Source organism: Clytia hemisphaerica, unplaced genomic scaffold, assembly GCF_902728285.1.
Source record: "Clytia hemisphaerica strain Z4C2 unplaced genomic scaffold, Clytia hemisphaerica genome assembly, whole genome shotgun sequence".
Lineage (NCBI taxonomy): Eukaryota > Metazoa > Cnidaria > Hydrozoa > Leptothecata > Clytiidae > Clytia > Clytia hemisphaerica.
Genome location: NW_027103409.1, coordinates 188874 through 214714, shown reverse-complemented (window position 1 = coordinate 214714; position 25841 = coordinate 188874). Strand labels below are relative to the sequence as shown.

The following is a 25841-nucleotide window of genomic DNA, read 5'->3' as shown; positions in this document are numbered from 1 at the left end:
CTCTGTTAAAATAACCAACATGAACGAAGCTTTCAATATTTAGTTTGCAATCATTTGTTTATAGAGACATCTCATTCCCCTTGTCATTGTTCAAAATCAAATGAAAAATACCGATAAAAAAGGAGCTTGAGTCACCATTTTACTTTCATTCTCAATCTTGGAGTTAGCTTCACATGCTCCTCTGTCAGATAATGTAGCTTTCTTAAACCTGGGCATGAACGATTTTTCATTAGGTCTTCCTCATAACACGACACGAAATGATTCCAACTGATTTCATGACCTTTAAACTATAAGGAAAAAATCAAAAATCATCTCCAATTATACAATAAAACCACAAAACAGAACAAAACTAAAGGCTTATTGATGCGTTATGTATCGAAGTCAGTGCCTGTACACGTACTAGAAAAATTAATTTAATTGGTTAAAGTTATTGATTGCCCTTCCCTCTACAACTTCATTTCATAAATTTGTCACAAAAGAAGATTGGTTGATTAGACACGGTCGTTTATTTTTTAAGAAATCGCGCATCTCAGATTTCGGGCGGATTTGAGAAATCCAAAAGGGCGGAAAATTTAGTGAAGAGGGCGTCTAAGGGCGCTTTTTGTTTAATTTATCCATTTAGACCTTATATTTAATAATTTTTAGTATGTTTTGTGCTTATCATGAAAGATTATTGACAAATAAATGTTCAGAATTAATAATTCAACTGAAATAAGTTCTTAATGGTCAAATAATCAAGTTATTTGAATCTACTTTTTCTCTATAAAGGGGTGGGAATGTTATCACTGGAAAACAATTCTGATCAGTGTTATGGAAAAATCTTAAAATATGTTATTGTCTAATGATTAAACTTACTAAAAATTGTATTGACTAGTTGTCTTCAGTTTTTTCTTGCTATATATCATTCAAAAAGAAGTGCCCACTTCCTGATTTTTCGCTACTGGCTGGTTTGTTTGAAATGTCAGCCATCTTTGGTCGTTTTTGGTCTTAAAAAAAGGCGGGAACTTTTTTTTCAAAATGGTAGATGTAAACAAATAACAAAAATGGAGTCGCACAGCGAGGAACACAGTAAAAATGTCCAGAGAATGTGTTTCATCTCCGCGAGTCTCGTATCAAAGCCTTCATTCGATGTAGAAACAAACAGAGATAAGATTGAAAGGGCCTTTTTGGTTAAAATTTATATGAAACCAAATCAACCAAGAAACTTTTGCAAAAAATGCCACAATAAAATTTCAAACATTATTCGTCGTGGGTCAACTTCTAACAATCTTGATTTGTTTAATTGGGAACAGGATGAAGGTGAGGGCCCATGTCGGATATGTTTTCAATTCAACAAAATCTTTTTTTTTAATTTCAGACTGTGCCATCAATAAAGCACGGTTATACTTAAAGTAAATTCTAAAACAACTCTATTCTGGTCAGAAATTGTCTGTTATATTACAAAAATATAATAGCTCTATTTACATTCAGATTCCTTGATTATTTCTTAGCCATTGGTTATGACGCCAACACCCAAACCTATCAAAGACACAGATTCGGCCTCAAAAAGGACTGTTCAAGCGAGATCGCAATTTCTGAAAAGTCAAATTGACTACGTCTCTGGTTCTTGTTCAAATTCAATTCTTTCGCAAATGGGGCATATACTGAAAACGTTCAGTGAAGAAGATAGACTCGAGATCCTCAAGAAAGGAAATACCTTAAGGGAAGAAATTTTCCAAAAAAAACTTTCCTTGCAGTAGTATTGTCAGTATTGACATGTTTAGGCTATTATCTTTTTTTGTTCATTTTTAGAAGTATATAAAGTAAACACAACAAAATGATGGTTCCTCTGGCCGTATCCCTCCACTGGCGTTACCTCCACCAAGACTTGGGATGGAGTAGTCGTAAAATCCTTGGATTGAGAAAGTATTCAGGCTATTCGAAAGCTACAGTATGTCGGCACATGAAGTTGCCAATCATCAACGTGACACCGACTGACAGACGTCACACTAACAGGAGTAGACCTCGGGCCTTCCATGAACGTGACGAGAGAAGAACTTTACGCGTTGCTGAACAGCTGCGCAGTGAGTACGGACACTTTACAATAAAACGAGTTAAACTTGCTTCTGGGGTTGAGCATGTCTCTGACGAGACAGTACGTAAAGTTTTTCGTAAAGCTATACTCATTCCAAAAAGAAATGTGTATTAAAAGGCATTGATCTTAAACGATGCTTACAGTTTGCAAAACGCTTAAAAAGAACCATGACCGCCAAACAGCTGGAAAATCTTTGGAGACACGACATTTGTTTTTATTTTGATGCAGTTGGCTTTACTCACAAATACAACCCTTTTGATCAAGCCAAGGCCCCTCGCACTATGGCCTGGAGGCGACCAAATGATGGACTAGACTTTGAACGTACTACCAAGGGCACCCATGAAGGCAGCAGGCGACGAGTCGCCCACTTCTTTTGCGCTATTTCCCATGTCGGAGGAATGGTCCTGGCGGAACAGTATCATGATCGTTTGAACGGAGACAGATTTTCTGCCTTTTTAAAAGAAGCCTTCCCGCAGTTGGCGACGCCCGAAAGCCGAAAGTTCCTGATAGACGGTTGTCCAGTTCAAAATTGCAAGAAGGCCAAACAAGCTATCAGTGACATTAACTGTAAAGTTTTCAAAATACCCGCCCGATGCCCTGACTTAAACCCCATTGAGAACACTTTTCATTCGGTCAAAGAGCAAATGCGCGAAGAGGCCATCGTGAAACGCATTACCTTTGAGAACTTTGATGACTTTTCGGCCCGTTGCCAGAGAACGCTACTAAACGTTTCCAAAGATCTGATCAAACGCACAATCGATTCGATGCCGAAAAGACTTGATGACATTATAAGGAGGAACGGACAGAGGGCCAAATATTGACTCTCAAGGTATATAATATATTATGATATATAAACAGTAGAGTGACTTTTACTTGTTTCTAGTACTCACAGAGGAGTTGTCCAAGTGTTTTGGTCACTTTACATCCATGTTACGCACATTTCACGTTTGGGTCCTAGAGAAATCACACCAAATCAGTCCATGTCACGCCGTGTCACGCATGTTACGGTGTATAAATAAAAAGTGAAATGTAAATTGTTTTTTATAAATAGTCACGTAACTTGACTTGAAATGTGCTAATTTTGTATGATTTCACAGCCAAAGGCTGTGAAGTGAGCGTGAAATGAGCGTGAAACAGAAAAATCAACACAAATTTTCAACATCAGGGTTAAATTTCCAAACGAAAGAGGTCTACTTAAGTGGTAGTTCACGTTACATCAGCACCAACTCTGCAAAGCAGCGTGCGCAGGGTGGGATTGAAGTGTTCATTTCCTCCTGGGTTAGTCCTATGAAAAACTTGAAATACTTCCAGCGAATGTCCATCAATTGATTCTCCTGATCCTCATATTTGTCCTGGCTGGGCCACCTAATCATCCCACGACTGGTCATGAAGATAGGAATATCCCGGGTAACAACTACGTCCTTGGTCATGACGTTCTTGCTTCTTGCTTTCCCTCCAACAAGCGCATAAGATCGTCCTAGGAGATTTGGTCTGGATCCCAGCGAAAATCATCAATGAAGACCGCTTCCTTATCCTCAACCCCCAACCAAGCAAATCTTCCCTTCGCGGGATTCTCAAACACCTGGAAGATATCGGTTAGAGGCTGCAACAGAAAACCTTTTCCACAATTTGCGTCCCCTATCAACATAATGTTTCTCGTTTTGTTACGACCAAAAGTGAGGAGTGCGTGTATGGCAGAACAGAACTCGGGTCTGTCAATGTTATTCCAAGACAGGAGCTGAAGGGCAGACTTCTTCCAAAGTTCATTTTCACAACCCGGGGCACACTGTTGGTTTAAAATATCGTATATGACATCCCGGTTTTCCATCGCCTTGACCTTGAATCCTCATAATCTCAATCAACTTAGCCTTGCTGCGCTCCACACAAAATTCCGCCAGGTCAAGTTTGCCCGCTAACTCCTGCTCCTTGGCTTCACACAGTAGTTCTACACGCTTAGTGATATTCTTTTTCACTATGAATTTGCAGACCTCGAGAATTGTCAGCCTGCGACATGTTTTCTTGTTCAACTTTATTGATTAGGTGGGATTTTCAGATGGGTCCCCGCCCTCAGCCTCAGCCCCAAGTTGCTCATCAGTCTTTCGCTTGCGTCTACGCTCAGCATAGCTGTTCATTGCGGCTTTGGTTGAGGGTGTGCCAACTTGAACGATGTTGGGATGGTTTTCGCTGCAAAACAAGTCCCCGTCAGATTTGCTGATGTACTCATAGGCTGAGTCGTAGCCCCGTTCATTTTTTTTGAAATTTACCACGATACCGTAGGTCTTTGTCAGAATTTCCTTTATCGGATTCCAACGACGTGGCTTGGTAAAAAGAATGGAGGCGTGATAGTGAGCAGCCCCATCCTCACGGGCTTCTTGGCACACTGCCCAGTAAACAGGGACAACCTTCCCCGGGGCATCTCTGAAGGCTTTGGACACTGCGTCTCCAAAGGACTTTCGGGTGGGAAACTTTTCAAGGTCTGCCCTGGAGTAGGTGACCAGGTAAACGCTACGGACATCCTCGCTTCTCAAATTCTCTAAAACTGTTGACGACATTTTATTTGTTTTGTATATACTATATCTTTTTGTTCATCGTAAAGAGGATACTCTAACGTGTACATATGATGGTGTCAAAAACTATATCCTTTTCCTATTTACAACATAATAAAAATGATGGAAAATAAAGTGAAAGTGTAGTTTCAATTTTGTTTATCATTGTTCTAGAGTTCTTGGTTAAACAACATAACATTGTGAAAAGTAAAAACTCTATATATAGTCATTGTGTCAATGATGGGGAAAATCCATAATGACCACCCCACAGCTCATTCAGAATTAGACTTTTAGTATGTAGATAAGAATGATAAGAACAATATTTACAAAAAATAAAACAAATGGTAAGCATTTGAGTTGAATAAAGTTGGGTTACAGGAGTTTTCCATCAGAAATAGAAATATTTTAACATTTTTCACTAATTTTAAGGCAAAAAAGAAGAAATTATAAGCTGTGGAAACTCAAAACAGTATGGGGCAGCAGTTAAAATAACACCCTGATCACTTATATTCACAATAGGTACTAAAAATATTTTTTTTAAAGTTTTACAAGTTTGTAATATTTGTTGCACTTGTGCTTAAGCCCAAAGCATTTGATTGCCTTACGACAGAAATTACCAACACAGAATAAACTTTTTTTGGTCGATCGTGTACTCAGAGGATGCAATTTCCAGGTCAGTCAGGGTGTGACCACACCCTTGAATGTCCGTTAACAGCAGCTTTTCCTCGCTTGCTTGAAAATAAAAATGAGCAACGCAATATGACTTCAATATAAAGCCATTTTCAGTCTCAGGACATTTCATCATTATTTGAGTATTTCACAAAATTTCCATCTCATTTTTCTCCCAACGTATCATAGTCGATGCCATTCTCGTCGATTATTTCCCCATAATAGGTTTTCACAAAAGAGAATCTGAGATCTTGATGTAAAGCACCAAGTTTCTGGGTAAAGTAGGCAGACAAATTAACCATCTGTACAGTCGTTTTTGTATGTTCCTCGAGTGTTTGCTTTTTATCCTCTTGAACTTGTACTTGCTCATTGTATTGTATTTGTTTATTTAATTTTCAGATGAGCAAAGTAATTAGTTTCATAGAAATTATTAAAAATAGGTAGCTTCTTTTTGTCTTTTGCTGTCTCTCTCATGTAATTTACGACATTAAATTAGATAAATAACCTGTGGTTTTTTTCAAATGAAATCGCTTGGGATTTTTAATTCCCAATTTAATAGTGCAGTAGCCTGGTAGCAAAACCAAAAACAAGCTACAAGTGTATGCTAATTCAACTTTTAAATTTTTTGTTGAAAAAGATAAGAAAACTCAAGAGTCTCGTTAGAATTTACTTTTAAAATATGCTTGGCAAGCTGGGTATCCAGAGCTGGCTATTGGCAAAAATAAATAACACAACTAGAAGGAAGTAATAAAAAATAATTCTGAAATAAAAATATAAATTACGTGTATTTACAAAATATTTATATAAAAAAGCAATAAAAATTTACTTCAAATTCCTTAGAAAGTCAAGAGTTTTGTACTTGTTGTCGTTTACCGATAGTGTCTTTATGAAGCTCGCCTTTGTTGTATTGTAATGCATGAAAGTGGAGTCAGATTTTCAGGTGATAATCAATGATCTTTTTCATAAGCTGTGTGGAATGCAAGTCTTCTGATACTGCCTCGTTTTGAATGTCATGTTGATTCAGATCACGGAACAAATTTTGGCTGCTCGTTTTCATAAAGATTGAATTAGCCTTTTTATTGAGTTTTATTGGATTTACAGTAATAGAGAAACCTTAATATACCTTTCAGCAATTCTCACACCACTGACAACTGATGATGGAGGTGTTATCAAACCACCACGATCTTTTGATGATATGAGCGAAAGACTGATGGTAGGTGTTGTGTGAGTGTACGAGTACCCATAATTGTGATCATGACGTATTGCATGGTCATTGCACCTTAATGACTCAAAGCATGACTGACAGGTAATTTTCTTAGAAATGTTACGTACAATGCATCCAGCATGTATCTAATGATGGCCTCTTTGTAATTGCTAAATTCAACTGCTGCTACGAGATCTTTGTCAACATCTGCAAATAGCTGAAAAGTAACATAAATTAGATTTATTACCATTAATTTCTCATGGTCTTCTTTTTTTGTATTTAATAGGTTAATCCAAAGAACAGCTGTCTTTTGTAAATGGCTGCAAGATCTAACATGTGTAAGTATAAAGCTGTAAATTCGTATGATTAAAATTATAAAGTACCATCCAACTCTTCCCTCCCCTTGCTCAAACATCGTTATTGATTTTTAGTTTAGAAATGAATGGAGAAACTTTTATTACTTATTACTACTCAAGGTTTCCTGCTCTTTCGAGGATTTGTCAGTTAGTTTCTTGATTTTTAAATGTAACAAGTCGAAATCGAGCTCTTACATCTTCTTCATTTTCGGGTGTAGAATCATTAACTGGACTGTTTCGTTTGCTCCATTTCAGGGAAAAGAACGAACCATAGCCCTCATCTTGGAAATTTGTGCAATTCGAGAATTTGGAGCCAACAATTGAGTTGCGTTGCAGAATTCGTTGGACACTAGACTTGAACATGCGCACCTCAGGGTTTTTGCAAAAACCATTCTTTCCACGAATACAAGAAAGGAGTAATTCGAGATGGTCTTGGGACATTTTATACGTTAGGATGTGCTTGAAGGGATCCTTTTGTCGTTTCATTAATCTGTCAGCAATCTGGATGATGCCCTGAGAACAGACAGTCAAACCAACAATGAATGTCCTCCTACCATGAAACAAGAGATTCACCCCATCCAGTATTTTCAAACCTTGAAAAATCATGTTTATCATTAATTTAAGTGTTTCTTTGATAATCTTGGAAATAGAATAATAAAAGTTATCTTGCCAAATAATCAAAATCATAGTTCACTGGTGTAAATCTTTGAAATATGTGATTGTTTTCTCGATGTTTGATGTCCAGCGAATTCGAGAGCGTCAGCAACTGAACTGCTGAGTGTTTGGGCAGCAATCTTCACTTTCATCTTGTGCCTGTGATATTTTACATGCTCCGCAGATAACTTGTTGGCAAATTTCAACCCTTCCTCGTGTTGGATTTTCTGAAGGGTTTGAATATGGGCCCACTTGATCAGATTTCCATCAGCGTCCTTCAATGATTTGATCTCTGCTAACGCGTTTCTTGCCAATTTAAGCATATGAGTAGGATCAGGAGTGAAAAATATTGTGTGCCCATCAAAGATGAATTCACCTGAGAAATATAAAATTTAAACTTTATGTCATATGTTTGTGTACACTTTGGTTATTTATAAATTATTTTCCCATCACCCATCTATGATACCTTGAAGACCCTTGATAGGGGGGTTTGTAGGGGTTCGAAATATCGTTTTCACGTCAAATTTTTTGCTGAATCCCGGAATCCCGACCTATCTGATGATGAAAGTTAGATAGCAATGCGAGGAGAAAAATGAAAAAAAATCTTTTTGTTCTCTATTTCAGGATTGGGTAATTGGAATAACAAAATCGGTTACCGCGCAATGGAACCATTCAAAAAACTAAATCCCTTGGCATGGCGGTTAGTCAAGAAAGATTATTGTGTATTTGACGAAGAAGATATATTCGACGTTGGTACTAGGGACAGCCTTCCAGGGGCCTCTTCTCCATTACATACAAGTGAACCATCATCATCAATTACAGTACCACCTGTTGCAGCAACACCTACAGCTTCAGCCAGCGAGTCAGCAACGCAATCATCTGGTTTTCTTCAGGAAATGAAGAAAACCATTAAGGAAACAATCCAAGACGAATCACTTAAAAGAGTGAAAAAGTATTTTACTTGTTGTATTTGCTATAAATTCAGGCCGCATAACTTTACATGTTGCTCGAGCACTGGGGGTAACCTTGGCTGTTACGAATGCTTTAAGAAAACAGAAAAGATGCCCGCTGTGCATGCAGTCGTTCATTATCCAAAGAGTACCATTTTTTATACCTGGTATACAGGACGTTTTAAATGTAGCTTCTCTTATTCCAGAGGCTCCTACAGTAAACGTTGAAAATAATAATTATGATGTTGATACTTTTGATGACGACGATGATAAGATGAACCTTAGAAAACTTGTTTCTTGACACTTAACGCTTCCTTATTTTTTATTTTGTTTGTATTTCTTCGTTCTATCAGCTGGCCTGAGAAAACCGAATTTCCATTTCACTGCAAAATTAATTTTTTTCTGTAATATTGAATTTTGCAGCCAAAAATTTAATTGAACATGCGGTGAGTGGAAATCTAACTTAGTTTTTTTCTTTTTTTTTTAGAAATTAAGTAGTTATTTTACTAAGTCTATTCCAAAAGTTTTGGTATTTTACACATTTCTATACAATTCTGCATATAGAAAAGAGCTATAATAAAAAATAATACCTTGTTGGAAAGATAATATTAAGCACATGATATTAAACTTACAAAAATAAGTAGAAATATTCAAAATGAAAATGCAAAATGAAGCAGAGAAAAGTCGATTTTTTTTCTATTGGACTAAAAATGTTGAAATTAAAGCCAGTGTGGAATCAGGAGTGGGGCGACGATTTGCACGTACACTTACTTCGGCGCTGCACGTGGCTTACGCAGTTAGCGCACGTATTTGACGTATGCAAGCCTTTCGCGTGTGATAGGTGCTATTATACTATTAAGTCTGAAATGACCTGGTGGTGTCAATAAAACCTACTCGGTGTTGTAATTTTAAAGTCAAATTATGTATAGATGTGAGCCAAAACGGTTTTTATCAGTTTTTTCAAATGGAATTGAAAGAAGTAATTATGTGATTAACAAGTTATTGGAAAATATACAAATATTACTGAAAATTCAACATCTGAAGAATAGATACAATTAATTTGGTTTTGATTAAATATAAATATGGATGTATGGAGAAAAAACTGAATTCTTCCATAAATATCTGGTCAACCTAACCTCAAAACCCAAAATTTGAAATTAAGACGAACAAGATAATTTTTCATCATTAACTGCCAAATTTAAAAATCATCCAAACACGTAAAAATTTAATTATGCAAACCATAAATATTAATTGTGATAATATATAAGACTCAAAGATCGAGTTTAGTCATCAAATCTGAGACTATCTAATTTTCAATGTTTCCTTTATCATTCTCCACCGACAGCTTACCAAGACCATTCAACTCTAACCCCTTTAGAAAACGTTTAGCTTCTTCTGAAACATTTGTCCCACCTATTTGAGGACACATGTGATTTCTTGTGATGGATGAAACCGGTACGATCTTTGAATTCTGCGTGAAGATATTTTTTATTTTCGCCTTGTGGACCAATAAAAACTCCTCATCCATTGCTTCAGGTAAAGGCATTTCGCTATGTCGTTTCCTTCCATTTCGTGATATATTTTGTTTCGTGCTGTCTATCAATGCAATCAAACAGTCAACCGAATACGTTACCAACGTGATGGCTTGTACCATGTCGACCATCCCAATTTTGAAATACAGATTTGATGAGTCATCGACATCGAGGTTGGAGGTAACCACGCGTAATGCACATTGGAAAGCAGCTACTCTCAGCACGTTAGCGATACTTTTGGACATAATCATTGATTTCATGTCTTCGAACACTTCTGCCTTTCTAAAGACCAGAACTTTTTTATCATATGATGCAAACAAAGTAAATGCTTCAGTGAATTTTGAATTGAATTTTACAACTAACGCTGAACAATTGAATTTCTTTATAATATTAAAGGAATTAAATGACTCCTTATATGGGCATTTACAGGGGATAGCTTTCGGGCAGCTGGTAAAATGCAAACTGAACAAATTTCATTCTCTGTTCTGAATAATAAGGACACACTTCACTCGCCTTACGCTCAAATGATCTCTTCTTTATGGAGGGGTGCAGAATCTAGGTTGAACATTGAAATCCACACTGCAGAACATTACACCGAAGTTAAGAATCTATTAATGGACAGCTTAGAGGTAACATTGAAAGACAAAAATGAATACTTCAATGTTATCCCTATAGTTTGCGCTGACCTCAGTTTTGTGAAAGAGGTACTTGGAAAATGTTCCAGCACCAGTATGTTTGGTTGCTTATACTGCAAATAAAACATATCGAAATGGGATGAGGATGTTTTGAAAGACGCGCCAGAGCAATCAATTGATGAAATGTCAAAGTTCGGAGAAAAAGCTGTGAAGGTTCTTGGCAAAAATCCAAATCACAGCTCAAGCAACTTTACAAAATTTCAACAAAGCCATTTTGGCCAATATGTAAGTTGTTTTGCAGGCCACTCAAAGAAAATATGTTGAAAATGTGTTGCTACCTTTCGGTAACCAAGACTGGTAACCGTAATCTGTCCTTTTAATATCAATATTCCACCTAAAAGGGCCGGCGTAAAAAGGGCAGATAAGATAGTTGAAAATTTTAAATATTGAGGTAAAACTTTGAGAGAGTAAATTCATTTTTCTTAAATTTTGATATGAAACACTATTGTGTTCATTTAGGCTCCACTTCTGTTTGACCGAGTAGATCTGATGATGATAATTCCTTGTAGTCTTCATCGCTATTTGCGGAAGTTTATGTTTGACATATTGGTCGATAGGAAACAACAGGATTTGATTCCAAATGCTTTGAGACTAATAGATTGTGATTACTTGGCTTTCCAAATTCAAACTTACCATGAAAGGTTGGTTTTTTTATTTTATAATCAAAAAGTGCAAAAACTGCATTTGATTTTGCTATGTAAAATATTCCACCGTTTTTTTAAATGGCATTTTCTAATAAATAACTGTTTGAGAAATATTTCTACAATTTTGCTTTTTTAAATTAAAAAGGTGTAAGGAAACTGAATAGTAGGGTACTTCAACAGTTTGTTTAATGATCTTTGTTTCGTAGCAAGAAAAGGCACTATGACGGCAGTTCCACTATGAAGATGATCGGTCAATATTGAGAAGTTTATTCATTTGTTTTCAAAGAAGGGAGAGGAATTGAAAAGCAAAAGCTTTTTGAAAACGAGGCAAATAATTTCTTTATACCGATTATTTCGTGATTTGGCTCATGATGTTAGATCTACACCAGTCGATGTGGAAAGGGTAGATAGTTTTAAAACACGGGTGGAGGAGTTTTTCAAGACATTCAAATGCTATTCTTTGGGCTTGTCAACTGGCAAAAAACCTTACTTACATATTTTGCGAGAACATGTTCCAAGAATTATGAAGTTTTGGTCAAAAATTGGTTTTGGGTACGGTTATTTTAACTGTAACGGTGGGGAACATTTAAACAAACGCATTAAAAACTTAGAGTTGAGCAGCACAATTTTGATAAAGATCGTTTTTCTAGCATTGCAAGAATAATTGGTTTGAAGCAATTCCATTTCCCAGACAGTGTATTCCAGTCCAAAGAGCATAATGTCATATGTTCAGCTTGGCATGAAGTTGGTCATAACAAAAAAAATGAAAAACTACAAGAAACATCCGAGCCAACCAATCTTTGAAGAATCGGATGTAGAAGCTGACTAAAATGAAAACGTTATAAAATTTTTGCACGTGTTAATTATCTTTCAAATTTGGAAGCTATTGTTTAAAACTCTGTACTTTAGTGAAAGTGTCACCTCTGGAATAATCATGTTTTCAAAGCTCGGAATTCTAAAGCTCAAAGCATTATTTACTCAAATCTGATAAGTTTTGACAAGTCAAATATTATTTTAGATGATTCTTTAACCATTTTTATGAACGAAAATTTAAAATTGAAAATATTTTGTTGAGGAATGTTCAGGGTCAAACCTGTGTTAGGCACTTGCTAAATGCATTTTCAGAGGTAAGTATTGTAATTGGCGAACTCTACCTAACAGCCAGCAAATCCTCAACAAAATCAAATCAATTTAATATATTTCTCAACGTCCGTAAGGAACCGGGTCTGTAAAATATTAATTTTGCGGTTTTTGAGATTCCAGGGGTTGAATTATTGAATTATCGGATCTTTCGAGTTATATGCATGTTAAACGATTGGAAACTGTTTTATATGAAAGTTTTACCCTTTTTGTGTCTATTAAAGTTTAAATTTCCAACCTAGACATTCCTAATAAGAGATGTCTAGGTTGGAAACTGTGTTGGTATTTGCTTTATGCATTCCATCGTTTTGTAAAGCTTCCTGTTTCCGCGTTAAGATTCTTGTCCCCGTTCCGGAATCTTCCTTTTCTGGGATAGCCGTCATGGGATTGGAAAGGGTTTTTTTTGGTAATTCTTGTATTTACGGCTAACTTTTTTAAAGGTAAGTTTTGTAATTGGCATTCTCCCCCTAACCACAGGAAAAAGTGAGTAGATCACCGTGCTGTGAAAACTGCACTTTAGCTGTGGGAAAATCATTCATGTTCCAACGTGTAAAGTGCAGTTTTTAGTCTAGTTCCAGTAGCGGCCTGGCTTAATTTTCTTGGTGGTGCAAACTATGAAATTGGCGCCCCTGGTATTTGTACTAGTAATAACATGGTTTAGAGGGTGATTTGGGATTAATAACCCCGAGGTTCATTGAAAACATTTGAAAATATACTATTTTGAAGTGTTTTCAATGAAACGAGGGGTTATTAATCCAAAATCACCCGACAAGACCATGTTATTCCGCGTTAATTATATGGTCAAAAAAAGAATTGAAGAACACTCAATCGCTCTTCTTTTCGAAACTTATAAAATTAAAAACATTCGAAACTATATAAAACATTCGACTGACACTCTTATTTTGATTGGCTTAAAAATTTCGTACGATATTTTGTTAACCAATCAAAATATCGTACGATACTTTTCTTTCAACCAATAGAAATTTTTGTTTACATCAGGCGATTACAAAAAAGCAGGGCTATTACGGATTTATCGCCCCGCTCGTCTTTTACAAATCTAAGCTAAATGTAATCAACTATATAATTATTGTCCTTATTTGCGCCCTATACCATTAAGTGAAACTATTAAACTGTAAGAGCAGTGACTGGTTGAAAGTAACGCCCGGAATCTCTGAGTTAACAAACTTTTATTTATACGAAGGTGGTGTAAGTGGTAAATGATAATTTGATATCTATTTCCTTGTTATTTCCTGGTCTTACTTTACTCTCCATTAAAGATCAATGGCTGAAAGAGGCCCCAAAAATTCGAAAGTTGGCAAGAATAAGGGTTCTTTGTAATTCTGGCGCCGCGGGCTAAAAGATTTTGTGTAAGAAAGGTCAAACAGCTTATAAGATATTCTAAAAAGGAGAAAGTTAGTCCGCATAAGACCACAAAAACCACAGCGAGCATTTTCGATCAATCTCTCATTTTGGGGGTGAGCATCCTATTTAACCCCTGGTGGATATACACAACACCTCTCTTGCTTTGACTTTTCGCAATTCAATTCTCAACTTCAGTTTGAGTTAGAATCTGAGAATGTGTGTCTGTCTGTGTGTGTATGTCCCAAAACTATTTGGGGCAGCCTGGAGACTTCAAAAATTATTCGATTTGGCTGAAATTTTGCACACTTGTTCCTTGGGTGAATATCTGGGGGTGTTTTTTTCATTTTTTGAAAAGTTTGATTTTTGGGGCCTGGGCACGAGTTTTTCGCCAAAACGAGGCTAAAACTTTGGGGCAGCCTGGAGACTTCAAAAATTGTTCGATTTGGCTGAAAGTTTGCACACTTGTTCCTTTGGTGAATATCTGGGGGTACTTTTTGCATTTTTCAAAAATTTTGATTTTTAGGGCCTGGGGACGAGCTTTTGGCCAAAACGAGGCAAAGCTTTGGAGCAGCCTACAGGCCTCCAAAATTGTCGGATTTGGTTGAAATTTGGCACACTTGTTCATTGGGTGAATATCTGGGGGTCTACAATTGGGCCTATGAATAATTTGAAGCCACTGAAGTTGCTTCCAGTGCGTTGCGCACGTTCGACTATGTTGATAGTAGTTTTGAAAAAATTCGTAAAATAAAACGAAGAGCCGCAGGCGAAGAAAAATTTACATTGCACTTATAGAAGGCGCTAAAAACGTGTCAAAGGGCGCAAAATCGCCCAACCAAACATCAAAAAGTATTTGGGCGCCCCCTTGAAAAACTTTTTTGGCGCCCCTCTCAGGTCTTCCTGGGTGGTGCACTGCACACCCTGCACCCCCTGCCAGGCCGCCACTGTCTAGTTCAAAAAACATCTGATTTTTAGATGGAATAAAAGCCAAACAAAAAAATAAACACATTATGTTCCTATGGTTCAGTGGTAGAACAATCACACTTTCTGGGGTAAACCTGAGTTCGATTCTCAGTGGGGACAATCAGTCTGTTTTGAATGGCAAAAAATCCATCCTAAAAAAATGTTAAAAAATAAAACAATGTAAATTAGCGCCAAATTCGCATTAAATAAATCGAATTCATCTTATCCAATTTGAAAAACTGACAATTCGATCGAGTAAACCAAAGAAAACGAAAACCTAATCTATTCCAAAACGTTGTCAATATCCGAAATTGGAATTGATCTTAAAATCTTGTCTAGTCCTGGTTTAAGAAGGAAAATATCCTTTCCAGCGAAAGTTTTGATTCAATAAAGTTATCAGAAAGTTGGGACTCTAATTTAAATGTCAGAACAGAAAATGAAGACCATCCAATATTTCAATTGACATTTCCTGCATTATCTAAAGGATTTTACAAGAAATTAGGGGTTCGAAATACAGAAATCGTAAAAACGAAGAACTGGAAGCCACCGTCATATCAAGTCCGAATGAAAGTCTGCAAGATATACAGTCGCAGCTTTACAGAGAAAAAAATCTCAACAAAAGAAATGAACATGAAAAGGTCATTCGCTCAATCCGATACTTAATTGAAAATGGACCTTTAGTTAGTGCAAAGGATTTATTTGTTGCATATTTGGAACAATGATGCGTCAAACCGAAATTTTAGTGCCAGCAGATTCATCAAACTTTTAAAGAAATATGTGCATTTTGACAGATTGATTGTCCATAATAAATATTACGTGTTTCATCCAAGTGAAGGCTTCAACAAAGATAAGCTTCAGGATTTATTGAACACTACCCCAGGTGATATTCTGACAAGGGAAATAAACAATAAAGTATCTATGTCCCTTAAAGAGGATTTCAAAACGCTTGTTGAAATGGCCAGCACAGAAAGTGACAGAGATATAATGAAGGGATGTTTGGCAAAAATTACTAGTTCAAAGTTTGTTGCTTCTCTACTTGGTATTAAAAACAGAAGTGCTCTCAGTAGCTGTAAAAATGAACTAAGCTCAAAAGCAAGGTCATACAGGACTTTACAGAAAGATTCGCGAATCGTAAGAAATGATATGACAAACCTCGAGCAGAAACGAATGGAAAAAAGGATTCTTTTTCTGAAGTTTAAATAAATAAATAAAGTCAGGAATCGTTTGAGAGGTAGAGTAGAGCATTAAAAGCAGACATTTTCCCTGAACTGGGTTCTGTGCTGGAGCAGATATTCGAGGTAAGTTGTGGAACTATTAGGGGAAGACTTTTTTATCTTTCAATGTACAAAATTTACTCATAGAAAGCTTTGTTGGGGTAAAAATTCAAGACAAACCTCTAGGTGGTTAATTAAACTTCAAATTCCGAATAAGTCTTCAAACGTGCCATAAAAACGTCTAGAAACAACGTTAAGTTTCTCAAAACTACAGGAATAAAATTGGTTTGGCTGACGCCCTCTGAGAGGGCCCTCGAACTAGGTGTTTTACGTTAGACCATTTATAATGACTTTCATTGAAGAATATTGAATTATTTATTGATAATTAATAAGTAATAATCTCAAGGTTTAATTTTCATTTATAACATAGGGAGGAGTCAGTTGCATCGGAGTCTACATCAAAATCAAAAAAAGGTTCACTGGCTGGATATCCAGGCTAGATCAGGTGTTGAGTAAGGTTCAGTTTCTCAGAGAAATCAAGGCTGAAAACACCGTAAAGCCCTAATAAATTGAGCAATTATTTAAATTTCCTTTTAAATTCTGACAGGTTTTTTGTCGTATACATGAACCCGAATTTTAGCATCGATGCATCCACTTTTGGGAAAAAAATTTCGTCACCGTATGATATGTCGTCACTTTTTACTGATGAATTTTCTACGAGTCTGGAGCTAGGCGCTTATATTATTACGTTACGGTAATTTTCCGGGAAGGAGAGGTAAATCTAAAATATCCGGGGCGTAATTTGGTAAGTAAATGCTAGTTATCCGGGGTAGGGTAAAGGCGAATTGTCCAGGGGGTAAATGTGAGTTGTTCAGGGGGTCAGTAATTCCTTGTCCGTTATTAATTGTACATAAAACTCAAAAATTGTTGGAAAAGCGACATAGGGATCTTTACGGGGTGGAGGATATATTGTCCAGGGGGTAAACACCTTTGTCCGGGGTATACAAATTTACTTAAGTCCATAGGGCAAAACGTGTTGTCCGGGGGTTCATCTTGCTGTGTCTGGGGGGTAAAAAGTTGTGGTCCGGGGGGTAAAAAAAGCCATGTCTGGGGGTATATTTTGCAATTGTCCGGGGAGTCGAGCTTCAAAAATGATATATCCTCCACCCCCATGTACGAATTTTTCTCGAACAGCCCAATAACATATTCTGTCATAGAGTTTTGACATTTATTAGTTCACATTTTGTGAAATGATGTTTTAATTTTTTATTTTTTAGCATATTTATTTGTGCAGATTCATGTAAATACTCCTTCATATCATTTAAAAAAAAATTTTCATCAATTAATGTAAGTTCAATATTTTCCATTGTTTGTTTGAAAGTTTCTAAGTGAGTGAGAGTATATTAAAGAAGGAAGAAGAATCATCGGCATTTGTTAGAAAAACTTTTTAGTAAGTGAAAAAAATCTGGAAGTGGGGGTTGTCCGCAGTTTGTTGAGTCAGCTCCATAAAATTCTAATTTTATGACACATCACATCGTATTTCATATTTTAGTCAATAGGGAAAAGACTTTGCTTATTGGACTCTTCAGTAACAATCCGTTTTTAGGGGTAGAGGATGAATTGGCTAGGAATGCATTTATTTTCATTTCTTTACCCAACATTCTAGCGGCACAAATTTTCATGATTATCATAGTTTTTCAAAAAGCTGAAATTTTCACGATTATAATGATTTTTTGGAAGTGGTTTTGAGCGATAGCATAAAGATAAGTAAAGATGCTGGAGAAGAAGCGACTGTAGAGCGGGAAACAGTCCAGTGTGTAGGAATTCCCATCGTGTATTGTGAAAACCGTCGAAAAACTTTGAATTTGATTTATCTTTGTATCAACTGATATAAAATGGAATCAACATCAACAGCAACATCTAGCAACGTTGAAGGTAAGACACTTATATGAATGCATGTTGAAATATGCTAACCATATAACCAAATATGTTAAAAACTGCAAGCTTTGTATTTAGAATAATTTCTATTTCTATAAATTCACAGAGTACGTATGTACAATTCCTTCCTATTTAACTGACTCCTTCCGCCTCTCATATCATATCACTAGCCAAACAAATGTAGGTTATGGCTAGTAGTGATAGTAGTAGTGTAGTAGATTTACCCTTGCCTTGCCTTCACTGTCACTGAACTAGTGACTTTTCAACCGAAATTGCTTCGTTGATGGTTGATGGCCGAACTCTGCATTATAGTTCTCTGACTCTAACGCGAATAATCTTTTGAGTTCCTTTGATAACAGTACGGCTCTAAAACTTCAGACAAAATATACAGAAAATATATTGCACTTTGTACCCAATGCTGCACTTTTGATTTCACCTAATAATGCTAAATAAATACAACCCACAAAAGCAGGTCAAAATACAGTTTATTGAAGTTTGCAAAAAAGGAGAAGTACTTTCAGCGCTTGAGTTAAAATAGGTAATTGCGTGAGAATAGGTGTTGAAGTGAAAATAGGTTTCAATAGAAAGAGGGAAAAAGTAGTAAACAATAGCTTAACAGATGTGATATTTACTGTCTCTCCTGCGTTTTGACTTTTCTAACACGGGGGTAGAGTTTTCTTGTTAACGATTTCACAAATGAGTAAATATATTGTTTAGGTGAATTTTATTATAAGAACGTTTTTAATCTAAAGACACATTTAATTCTTATAAGGCGTGAAAAGCTACATTGTATAAATATCTTTATAAAGATTTTATAAACGAAGCGAAAGTGCTTTTAAATTATCAGAATACGGTAGTAAAATAGAGTTTCATCTCCAGCAAGGAATTTTAATACACGCTTTCTTTTTTATAAGAATACACTTTTTAGAATGTTCTTGATGAAAATTAAGAATATGCCATTTTTAGAGCATTTTCAATTATAAATTTATATGCCATTTTATGCTTAGGACGTAAGTACTAAATGTTAAATCAAGTCTGAAATAGGATCCTAACCTAAGAACGCTGTAACTGTAAGAATATTTTAAGGTATTATATTTCATAATGGATTTACACCATTCTTATAAAAAAAGCGTGTCTCTTGGCTCCAGCTAAATATTGTAGAAATTATGGGACAGGTTTTAACTTTAAACGAGACTAAGTTCCCGGCTAAATGTTGTCGAAATTACGGCAAAGTGAAAATAGGTTTTCGGGGGCTCTTCAACGCACTTTATGAGACTTTCTTGTAGAAATTTTCGTTTAAGGAAGGGTGTTTCTTTATGGGGGCGTTTATTCGATTTCGAAGTATTGCAGTATCTAATGGTTGGTATTAGAAAGAAACAAGTATATTTTACAAACTGATGATTTTTCCAGAAAAATGTAAATCTATCTTTTACTCCAAACAATGCTTATAAAAACGAAAACCTATATTCACTTTTCCTACTGTAGCTATCTTTTACTTCAAACAATGCTTATAAAAACAAAAACCCATATTCACTTTTCCTAATTTAGCCATCTTTTACTCCAAACAATGCTTATAAAAACGAAAACCCATATTCACTTTTCCTAATTTAGCCATTTTTTACTCAAAACAATGCTTATAAAAACGAAAACCTATATTCACTTTTCCTAATTTCGCTATCTTTTACTTCAAACAATGCTTATAAAAACGAAAACCTATATTCACTTTTCCTAATTTAGCTATCTTTTACTTCAAACATTGCTTATAAAAACGAAAACCCATATTCACTTTTCCTAATTTAGCTATCTTTTACTTCAAACAATGCTTATAAAAACGAAAACCCATATTCACTTTTCCTAATTTAGCTATCTTTTACTTCAAACAATGCTTATAAAAACGAAAACCCATATTTACTTTTCCTAATTTAGCTAGCTTTTACTTCAAACAATGCTTATAAAAACGAAAACCTATATTCACTTTTCCTACTGTAGCTATCTTTTACCCTTTTACTTCAAACAATGCTTATAAATATCGAAAATCCATATTCACTTTTCCTAATTTAGCCATCTTTTACTCCAAACAATGCTTATAAAAAAGAAAACCTTTACTCACTTTTCCTAATTTAGCTATCTTTACTCCAAACAAATGCTAATAAATATCGAAAACCTATATTCACTTTTCATACCTTAGCCATCTTTTACTCCAAACAATGCTTATAAAAACGAAAACCTATATTCACTTTTCTCAAATCTCTGCTTTTCCTAATGCAGTCCTCTTTTATTTTCCATTACACCATTACTTGATGCATAATGACGAAAAAATCCTTTCAATAATTGTTCAAATAAAAAACTAACCATTATTTGATGCATAATAACGAAGAATACCCTTTTAATAATTGTTCAAATAAAGAAAAATCAAATAAAAACAAGTTACATAAACACGCTCGTGAAATTATGTTTGACCCCCGTAAAAAGAATTTTTGAAATAAAAGATGATCTCCTCCGCTGCAGCTTCGAAAACTCATAGTCACGCAGAATACCTCTCCTCACGCAGACCTATTTTCACATCAGCGCTATAAGTACTGGTGCAAAAAAGTGCATCAAAGAAAACCTTTTGAATTTAGTATTTGGATCAAACAACTAAAAAATACATCTGTTTTCCAATTTTTTGCAAATGTTCCAGAAATGAAAATAAAAGGACTATTAGGACTTGTAAAGTTTTCACTATAGATGATTGCCAGATTAAAATTGTCCATCCGAGAGGTCGATTGTGGGCGTTCAGAAAGGTGGACTTTTTAAACTGGGCTTAGACCCCGAGCCACGCATGTTTTTTTAAATGGTAGAAGTTAGCTGTGACAAAACATTTCAGATGGAAGTTGTTTGAATGTTTATAAGATTCTTGACAGAAATTCTTTTGTTGGATTGTCTAAATGATGACAGTGACGTTATTAATTTTGTTCCATCTGACAAATCGATGTTTGTGAGTGCACTTTACTGTTTTGATTTCTCTTGAATATCCACATTCTGGTTTTCATGATGCTCTTTTATAGTTTTAGAACTAAACTGGATGATCAGTATGAATGATCAATAATATTGATAAAAATCTATACAAAAAAAAACAATGATATAATCAATATTCACAGTTTTTTGACTCCAAATAGCTATCAATTATTGATTCTAATTGATAATGAATCCATCGATTAATGTCAATTTAGCTATCGACTGTAATCAATATAACCGCCTGGCTAGTGATAGATTGATTAGTCATCAACTAGCTTTTAAAGGATATTGAATGGTGATGACTCATAAATGATTGATAACTTATTGGTTACCTTAGAAAAATTTGACAATCAGTTTGGCAAATAAATTTACTTTAGTTTATATATTTAGGGTTTAAAATATTTCAATCAACTGGTAGACCAAGAACAGGCAGTACTTTGTCCCGGTAGATCTTTACGCTGTGATCGCTACACAACCAATAATCCTTTAATAGTCTTTTAATCGGTAGCAAGGAAATGGTGAATTTGTAGATTTAAAGATACTTTTTAAGGGGCATTTCCCATTGCTGAGAGACCCCTGAAGGGTTATGTACGTGAATTGAATGTTGAAGAGATGTTATAAGGATGTTTATGTCTTACCTACTATACTAAAATATACAAAGTCTTGGTATGCTACAGTTAAATGTAACTGTACTATTTGTATCAAACTCCAAAAGAATTTACAAGCTAAGAGATTTGATATCTACTGGCTAGGTAGAAATTTGAAGAAATAATCTTGCATAGAAAAGGTTAGGAAATTTTTTTTAAATCCTTCGGTCAAAAGTTAGAGTGGAAATTATTAATTATTCTTTTTAAGGTTTCTTTAATAGCTTCCTCTTTTCACACAATTTTCCCCTTTTTCATTTGAATATGAACGTTAGCATTAAAGTGTAACCCAATTGGACAACAATGCTGAATTAATCAATGATAACTATCACGAGATGATTGAAACATATTGTATATATTGTACACAATTCATTGACAAAAATCTCAATCAAACAGATAAATTCTAGGCAATATTTGATTGGTTCGATTGACTTTTTAGGGTTCGATCTGGCTTGATACCAGCAAATTTTGCGACATAATCAAATTTATGAAAAGTGCTTTACTGCTTATTGATTAGGCATTGCTTGGAAAAAATATCCATCATTTTGAGCAGTGGGACTGTCTGGTATGAAATGGTTGATCGGCTGTTGATGGACTTTTGCAGAATTGCAAAACATTAAGATAGAAAAGATAACCAATTTCATCCTTATTTTTTCCTGGGGGCTTTGGACGTTCAGAAAATCCCCAAAAGAGAGGACTGAACTTTTGGGGAATTTCCTGGGGTGAGGTAAAAGGGGTCACTTTTACTCTTATGTTTTTATTTCATTTTAACCCATAATATTTAGGTATTTAGATACCTCATAATGTATCTTTTAAAAAAGGAGTGTAGATTTTTAAGCCTTCATTAAACTTTAAATGTATGACGACAGTCTTTCATGGATAAACCTGAGGAAGGAGTGATTGACATTTTGCAGAAATGTTGCGGTTAATGCTCTAAGAAGGTTCCAAATGAATTACTGAAGCTCCAACTAATGTTAGCAGCCTTATGAATTGAAAATGTCTAATGCTCAGAGAGCTGCAAATTTTGAGGCTAGTTGTTTTCATGTTTGTTTACATTTTTCGGTTTGGTCTCATAGTGTCCCCCCTCTGCAACCCCTTGGGTTCAGGGGGAATGAGTTTTGAGGCCAAAGAGTTTTTTTAAGCTAGGGTGGTGAAAAACGAGGGGGATAGAATATTTTGATTGTAGGCATGGGAGGATTTTCATTCTAGGTATGAGGGGAACATATCCTGAAAGACACACTATGGGTCTGTTTTTGCAAACCTTTTCTATTTATTTCTTTTCATTCATTGTAGTACTTTTTTCAATATTCAGCTGAAATAACAGCACTGTCATAATCCAATTCAATATCTAGTTTATTCACTATTTTTTTTACACTTTTACATCATTTCAGATAAAAGAATCCTTAGAATAGTAAGCTGATTTATTTTTAAAATTCGAACAAGAAAAGTGTATCTTGTATATCGTTCCTGTTGTATTTTTAGAGTTAATAAAATTAGTCTACCAATTTGCTATTTCATGCTATCTTGTTTAAGAAAAAGATCAGAATTGGCCTAATCTTAAGGAATAACTCTTGTAGTTAATTAAGGGGTCCACACAATTGGCTTGGGGAGCCGAGAAGACACGTTTTATGTGGGATCAAGCATTCAGAATATTAGGAAGGGTTTCAGATAATGCTGCTTATTCTTTTGGTGGGACCTAGAACCCACTGTGACTAAATAGATTAAAAATTTGTTTGTTCAAGAAAGTTATTGCCACTTCAGCTGGCCTTTTATGGCCAAAATATTGACCTTAGCTAAATGTAACTGTTTTGTTTTGACGCTTTTTTTTAAGAACACGAGGCTGAAAACCTAAGAACAAATTAAGAACAATCTGAGCCTTAGATTTCAGAAATTATAACAGATTTTAAACCCATTTTAAGTTCTTAAAGTAAATAAATTTTATTTTACAGAGATGACAATGAACATGAATATACTGACATTTGTGCTGACAATATAGTGACTGAGTTGACATGAACAGAACGGACTGGAAACAACTGACAACTAGTATTTTTTTAAGTAAGTCATTCTAAAACATACTACAGAATTACAGTACAGTATTTTATTTTCCATGATAAAAAAAAGAAATTATCTAGTCTAATAAATTGCAACTGATGTTAACTTTATTTTTCCTAGGTGCCGTAAAAAATGAAGCAAATGGCTTGAAACGAAAAGCCTTGAAAAAGCAAGACCTAAAGCACGAAAAAAAATGAAGGTATGAAGCAAAATCTAAAATACATAAAATTCGTAGGAATTAATTAAATAACCTACTGGTGTTAAATGTTAATGATAAACCTTTTCATTTTATCATAAGAAATGCAGTGAGAAAAGTTGCGAAGCACTAAATAAAGTGGCTAGCAAATACTGCTTGCTCCACTTTTGGAGAGGCAATTTTACGTAAAGGCAAGATGCTTGATAAATGGATGACCGGGGGTGAGGTCGACCCTACCATTCAAAAAAAATCATTTATGGAAGAGTAGGTTTTATTTTAAAAAATAGTACTTTTTTGGTTACTTTTTGTTACTTTTACAAAAAATATCAAAGTTTAAAATAAAAGGAGTTCATCCTTACAATTGTTTATCGGCGATCCAAAAAATATCTGCAATCTGATTGGCTAAAAATGGTACAATGTATCTTGTATTTTACATGTTAAAATATAAATTGACGAAAAGATGTTGTTCCAGGGGTAGCAGCATTCTAACGTCACTTTGCTACAAAACTGCCCTGCGCTTTTTTTCCAACACAAAAAGTGTATTTTTTGAGTCAGTTATCAGACATTTGCTCGTACAATATGGAAATATTTAACTCGTTCCGGACTTTCCGTATATCTTCCTCACCTAAAGGCTCGGATATTGTACTCGCAACTGTCCGATAACTATTACATACTTATTAGATTTTTTTCTCGAATTTATAGCTTCTCAATCTGCATGAAAAAGAAAAATACAATGCAATTTGTATTTTAATCCATAAGCCTGAGAAATATGTGACAATGGAGAGAAGTACATATTTGATAGGAAGGCCATCAGGGACAAATGGTTGGCTGGATTTGATCTTAATCGGGCACCTGGTACCGTAAAATCCTATCTGTACTCTCATAAGCTTTTTCTATACTGTCGAACGTGCTAACCGCACTGGCTCAACTTCAGTATCTTTGAAATCATTCGTAGGCCCAATTGTAAACTTAATGGCTTAAGAAAAATTATAGCATTTTGAGTTTTAGCCTCGTTTAGGCTAAAAACTCGTCCCCAGGCCCCAAAAATCAAAATTTTGAAAAAATGAAAAAAACACCCCCAGGGATTTGCCCAAGGATCAAGTGAGCAAAATTTCAGCCCAATCGGACCATTTTTGAAGTCTCCAGCCTGCCCCAAAGTTTTAGCCTCGTTTTGGCTAAAAAAACTCGTCCCCAGGCCCCAAAAATTAAAAATTTGAAAAAATGAAAAAAACACCCCCAGGGATTTGCCCAAGGATCAAGTGTGCAGAATTTCAGCCCAATCGGACCATTTTTGAAGTCTCCAGCCTGCCCCAAAGTTTTAGCCTCGTTTTGGTGAAAAACTCGTCCCCAGGCCCCAAAAATCAAAATTTTGAAAAAATGAAAAAAACGCCCCCAGGGATTTGCCCAAGGATCAAACGTGCAAAATTTCAGCCAAATCGGACCATTTTTGAAGTCTCCAGCCTGCCCCAAAGTTTTAGCCTCGTTATGGCGAAAAACTCGTCCATAGGCCCCAAAAATTAAAATTTTGAAAAAATGAAAAAAACACCCCCAGGGATTTGCCCAAGGATCAAGTGAGCAAAATTTCAGCCCAATCGGACCATTTTTGAAGTCTCCAGCCTGCCCCAAAGTTTTAGCCTCGTTTTGGCTAAAAAAACTCGTCCCCAGGCCCCAAAAATTAAAAATTTGAAAAAATGAAAAAAACACCCCCAGGGATTTGCCCAAGGATCAAGTGAGCAAAATTTCAGCCCAATCGGACCATTTTTGAAGTCTCCAGCCTGCCCCAAAGTTTTAGCCTCGTTTTGGCTAAAAAAACTCGTCCCCAGGCCCCAAAAATTAAAAATTTGAAAAAATGAAAAAAACACCCCCAGGGATTTGCCCAAGGATCAAGTGTGCAGAATTTCAGCCCAATCGGGCCATTTTTGAAGTCTCCAGCCTGCCCCAAAGTTTTAGCCTCGTTTTGGTGAAAAACTCGTCCCCAGGCCCCAAAAATCAAAATTTTGAAAAAATGAAAAAA

At 35.5% G+C, this 25841-nt stretch overlaps 1 protein-coding gene across 1 annotated transcript; it reads left to right on the top strand.

The window, feature by feature from the left end:
* Window positions 1-2241: 2241 nt before the first annotated feature.
* On the top strand, window positions 2242-2895 carry LOC136797424 (uncharacterized). The gene has a single exon (XM_067054000.1). The coding sequence runs from the start codon at window positions 2242-2244 to the stop codon at window positions 2893-2895; it is 654 nt and encodes a 217-aa protein (XP_066910101.1).
* The last annotated feature ends 22946 nt before the right edge of the window (window positions 2896-25841 follow it).